General features: G+C 35.3%; 1 protein-coding gene across 2 annotated transcripts in view; it reads left to right on the top strand.

Moving 5' to 3' along the window:
• The first annotated feature begins 2,643 nt into the window (after positions 1-2,643).
• kremen1 (kringle containing transmembrane protein 1) overlaps positions 2,644-6,000 on the top strand; it is a 55,221-nt gene continuing 51,864 nt past the window's right edge. Inside the window, exon 1 of one of the 2 annotated variants that reach the window (XM_042753543.1) lies at positions 2,644-3,024. In XM_042753543.1, coding sequence (XP_042609477.1) covers positions 2,949-3,024 — 76 coding nt within the window. In that variant the 5' untranslated portion in view covers positions 2,644-2,948. The remainder of the gene's footprint in view (positions 3,025-6,000) is intronic. The other variant, XM_042753533.1, reaches the window with a different exon arrangement.

Raw genomic sequence — 6,000 nt, 5'->3', positions numbered from 1 at the left:
AAACCATTCCTCTGGGTGACATTGTGCTTTAATTAAAGAGCTCAAAGCAAACACAGGGAGATGGATGAGTGTGTGTGTGCAGGGTGTGTATTTGTGCACGTGCGTGTATGTGGTGTTTTTTTGTTTTTTTTTCAGGTTAAGAACACCACTTTCATCTTTCCTTTGAGAATGCAAAGGCTTTAAAACCCCAAGGGTAAAGAATACATACCTATGTATATATATTTGTTGCTGGAGGGAGAATACAAAACTTTAAATAAACTGAGAGACAAGAGATAGAATTTCTATACGTGTAAGCGATCAACTATCAAGCAATCTGCCAAAAGTCTGTCCAATCTACTCTCATCAGTAGTGGCTCAGAAGCGTAACAGGAGCAGGCATGATGGTTGCTGTAGATGGGTGTATGTGTGTATTTCGGTTAATAAATCAAATTAAAATAAGCACAATGAGGTGAGAATAATTGCACTGACAGTGATAAAAAGATTAGATGCGAAATAAAGGAGAGACACAGCCTCACTAATGATACCTTGGCTTGGATTCTCGGTTTTAATATCCACCCCTAACACTCTTGAGTCCTTCAAATCTGTATAGATCTTGGGAAATGTGTTAACCATACAAGCTTTAAAGAAGCAAGTATAATGATAAAATCCTGGACTTTCCAGTGAACCAATAACCTGCTTTTAACATGTTCTGACAAGTTAGAAATATTGCATTAGATCCTTAAATCTCAGGGCTTTTGAGATGACAAATTAAGACAAAACTATAACGCATGTTAAATGACTACTGAACTAAACTTCAATATTCAACCAATATCAGCCATGATACTTAAATAATTACTTCTTTCTACCTTGAATTAATGTACCATGTATCTTGCTTATACAGTATTGCATTGGATTTTAATATGTCTCATATTTGATCTCTAGAAGTTATATTTAGCTATATTTATATATGTTGTAGATGTGTAAGCGTGTGTGTGTGTGTGTGTGTGTATGCATACATACATAGTTCACATTTACAACTTTCATTTACTCTGTAAAATTAATTACTATAAATAATATATACATCACAAAACAAGCATATCACACACATTATTATTATTATAGTTTTAGAATATAAATATATACAATCTATTAAATATATATATAAAAAATGATAGTGTATTCATATATTCATTTAAGTAAAATAACTGCAAACCCTTAAAGTTATATGAAAATAAAAAATAAAATCAATAAATTATTTACCATTATAAGGAAAGGTATTGTGTCCTCTCTCTTGCAAATGCTTATAATTATCATATACTTACAAACATCAGACAAAGGCTGAAGACACTGACACATCTAACTATTTGGAATACACCTAAGTATTGTTTGTGCTCGACAATCACATTTTGACGTAGTCACATGGTCTTTTAAGTGAGAGCATTGACTTTGCTGATACAAGAGACAAATGTAATCTAATCTATTTTTTTTTTTTTTTTTTTTTTTTTTTTGTGGGGAGGGGGGGGGTGTACGTTTACTGGATCAAGCCTACATATCATCTGTAGACAAATTAGGACACCTTCAAGCCAGCTCTGTATTACAGTGTGCCGACCATCCTGCTGATGATTCACTCCCTTATGGTCACTTTCATACCCAACCAAAAAAAAAGGCAACAGACAGCGAGTGTTATTTTTACCAAGCCGTTTGGGGTTTTGGGTGAGTTCGTTTTAATTTCAGCGGTGGATGAAGTCACTGAAGAAGCCTGTTATGGCTGCTGTCCCCTGCATGCTCTGCACTGGAGACTGAGGTAATGGATCCTCCATGCATGTGTTCTCCCACTAGAGAGAGACATTCTGCACAACTGATGCTGAATGTATGACATTGAAATGAGGCTTCTGTTCCAGTGAACAGTGTCATTATTTACCACAGAAGGCTGTCAGGCTTGAAATTTACATTTAAATTATATTCAGCCTGTTTATGTCAACACAGAAAGAGGGCAAATATTAACTCGGAATAATTTACATAACCATAAAACTACCTTTCATGCATGTATTGATTGTTTGATTGATTCAAATAGTATTTTGATTAAAATGTACTCTAAATTATTTTAAATGAACTCTAACAGTTTTGGGTAAGTTATTCTAAAAAAGTAATGATAATAATTACTTCTTTATCAGTGTAATTAGATTACTGTACTAATTATTCTCTCTAAAAAGTATTTCATTTCTTAGTACACTTTCTAGCCCAGTGAACAATACAAGGACAGACATGAAACTGCTCCTTTGATACTTTCAAATAAAAAAATGTAAAAAACCGAAGTATATTATTAAATAATATTTTTTAATTTTATGTTTTATTCTTTTGTGTGTGTGTGTGTGTGTGTGTGTTTTAATGTGTTGCACAAGCATTAAAATTGCACAAGCAATATTTATCATAGTAAATATAAAAAATTTTAGTCATTTCTTTTTTCATGTATTCAATTTATTTATTTTATTTACAAAACAGTATCTATCTATCTATCTATCTATCTATCTATCTATCTATCTATCTATCTATCTATCTATCTATCTATCTATCTATCAGGGATTTAAAAGTCTTCGGGGATTGTTTTCTTAACTCTTCGTGTTGTCTCGCTCACAACTATTGGATTTCTGGCCATCCCACTGCGCGCAACAGGTACTGTATATGCCCCATGCATGGGGCAGGTTGAATCTATTGCCCCGATTTCCTGTCACATGATTTGAAATAGGATCCCTACTTTTTTTGCTATCTGTCTTGTGTGTGAGTGTCTGGGGCAGCGCTGATTTGCCTAGAAGTTCAGACGCTCTTAACGCGGACGCGCAGCGAGATTTCATGACATTCAACTGCTCACTGCATCAGCTCGACTGACCTGACTGGACTCGAAACACTTCACCTGCGAGGAGAGAGGAAGAGAAGGTGTTCCGATCTCTTATAGCCTACTACAGAAGAGCGATGGAATCGTGGAGAATCGCAGCTTTGCTCGTTGCTGCCTGCCTCAGTGCGTCTGCTTCAGACCAGTTCGAATCGGGTTAGTTCTCAACTCTCATGAACTGTAACTTTGTGCAATCTGGTGGTTGTAGGTCTTTTATGAGATGTTTGTTACACTAGTGCATTGCGTTGCGCCCGCATTGTCCCGACTCCAGTCTCGAGATGTGCAGCGCGTTCTGTCACTTTTCTTGCCTTGTCTTGCCTCGGGTTCAGCTTTATGAATCACACAATCCATTTAGCGCTAAATAATTACCAAAACTCTCTTTGATCGCTTCGATTATTTAATATTATGTGTATTGTAATTATGCATGAAGATAACCTTTTTGGATAGCTGGATAAGTATGACTTGCTAACAAAAATGTTAGCTGTGTGTAGATAGATAGATGCTGTTAATATTATATTTATACAAATATAATACTATAATATACTTCCTACTTTACTGTGTTTGCATGCTTTAATGTATTTTCAGTTTTCAGGACAGGTATGAAATCCTTTACAAAAATGTACCATGGTAACCGTAGTTTTTCTTTCAAACAATTTAATCAGCTTGTTTTGTATAGGCAAGTTATGTTCTTTTCATATTGTACACAGTAGCCTAGCTGAAAGCTGAAAGCTGAAAGCTCACCAACAGATTATTTTCACTTAGAAACCACAAATCTCAAATTGTACATCCAATACACCTTTCTCTGAGGTGAACTTGAGACTTTTAATTGTATCATAAATCCATCTTCATCAGATAAACATCAGGAGTTAGGCACAATGAACTGCATATTGTCTATATGCAATAGCCAAAATAAATGTTTATTTAGATATTTAGAAATGACCACATAAAGCAAACTTGTTACCAGATAAACAGCAAGCAAGTGCAACATGTTTTCCAGAGTTGTGGATGGAATTGTGACGTCAGCAACCAGTCCACCAATCAAGTTCATTTTAGGGATCTCTTCTGTCTTTTAGAAAATGGAAAATTTGATGTAGAATATAATTATTAGGTGTTATCATCAAACCCTATTATCAGTCTCTTTCTTTTGTTATTGTAATAAGTGTGAAGATAATTGCTTGCTAACTTGTGTTAGCAAGTCAAAAGTTTATCCAACCTTTTTACCAAAATCTGAAATACTGAAACACGCTGTGCTAATATTAACTTGAAGGTTTATATGAATGTGGTAACATGGTTTAAAAGTATTTTGTTTTGCTAGATTTCAGGTAGATAAAAGTAACTGTAATTGAAAAAAATCACCCTGTAATCAGTGAAGCTGACTTGACTGAAATGCACAAGCCGCTTGCATTGATTACAATGGGAGTGCTCTGGGTCGCTGCATCGCTTCACTACCAGCATAAGCTGTAATTTGTGTTGTGTTTCAAGTCTCAGAAGCAAATCCCCTACGCTCTCTTTTAATTTTTTTTTTAATTATAGCCTTTTTTGATTCAAATGACAGGTTAGGCTATCTGGGCGATGCGTAAGCACTGCCGTCTATAGTATACCTATGCATTAGCAATGTATTTAAAGCTGCTTTCCAGAACACATTCATAATAATTGCTCAGGCTTTGTGGTGACCTATTCCTCTTTACAGGTTTTTTCTACCATTTTGTGACATGGTGGCTAATTATGACAAGTTCATGCTAATTAGTGCTGTAATAATTAATGAGGCATGTAGTAACATGTCCATCCTGCCAGAAGTTTGAATGTGTTGCAGAAAAACATAATTTAGTGAAATTACTTGATGGCTCATTGCATGTTCCTTGTGTTTCCATGTAGAATATAGTGAAAATCATTCAACAATGAGTCAGAGCAACAATTTGCACTCTTTGCTCTCAATTTGTGAATATGATTATTTGATTAATTGCATGAATTATTAGGTCCATGTATTCTTGCACTTGCTCTGTTGAGGTGTTTTAGAGAGTCACAATAGTTGGCGCATTTGTTAGGCCCTTCAGTTCTTCTTTTCTGCAAATCAGTATTTGATGAGTGAAAAGGACTGAATGTGAATTGAAATTACTATGTGCGATAAGACATGCAGATTAAAGCTTGTGAATGATGAAGCACTTTACAGCTTAAATAAAGTTGTGAGGCATTTGAAGGATGGCACAGTGTCTGTGGGTTTTCATTAATAGAGAGAAATGCATTGCTGTCCTCAGAAAACCCTCAATTTGTTGCCTTTTTCTTTATATTGCATGAATTGAAATGATCTGCTCCTTTGCTTTTAAAGAAACAGTACGACCAACAATCTACATTTTCTGAACATTTAATCATCCTCAGGTCATCCAAGATGTACAGTAAATGAGTTCTTCATTGGAACAGGTTTTGAGAAATTTATCATTGAATAATATCAGTTGCTCACCAATAGATCCTCTGCAGTGAATGGGTGCCATTAGAATGAGAATCCAAACAGCTGATAAAAACATCACAATAATCAATGCAACTCTAGTCCATCAGTTAAAAATGAAAAGCTGTGAGAAAGCAATATCATGGAAAGAGGAGTCGTACTTTAGCTGGAAGCAAGGGTTTGAAATTAAAAATGTCATGATGCATTTATTTATTACAAACACGCAGCTTTTCATTTCACAAGACTTAATTAACTGATGGGCTGGAGTGGTGTGGATTACTTGTGAATTATTGTGATGTTTTTATCAGCTGTTTGGACTCTCATTCTGATGGCACCCATTCACTGCAGAGGATCCATTAGCGAGCAACTGACGTAATGCTGAATTTCTCCACATTTTTTCTGATGAAGAAACAAACTCATCTACATCATAAATGGCCTGAGAGTGTATCAATTTTCAGCCACTTTTCATTTTTGGGTGGACTCTTCCTTTAAACATATCTAAGAGATACATGCAGTTTGTACCAACACCTTGACAAGGCCAGAGACCATGTCTGTGTTTCCTCAGATGAAAAAATGTATTAAATGAATAGAGTCAGAATTATTCAGGGACCAGACAGGAGCTTGCCTCATGTAAAGTGGATTTGGGTTTAGTTGATAGACGTTGTTGACTAGAATGAAGTAGTTCCCAG

This window comes from Cyprinus carpio, chromosome A5, assembly GCF_018340385.1.
Source record: "Cyprinus carpio isolate SPL01 chromosome A5, ASM1834038v1, whole genome shotgun sequence".
Taxonomy (NCBI): domain Eukaryota; kingdom Metazoa; phylum Chordata; class Actinopteri; order Cypriniformes; family Cyprinidae; genus Cyprinus; species Cyprinus carpio.
This window is presented reverse-complemented; position numbering and strand designations above follow the sequence as displayed.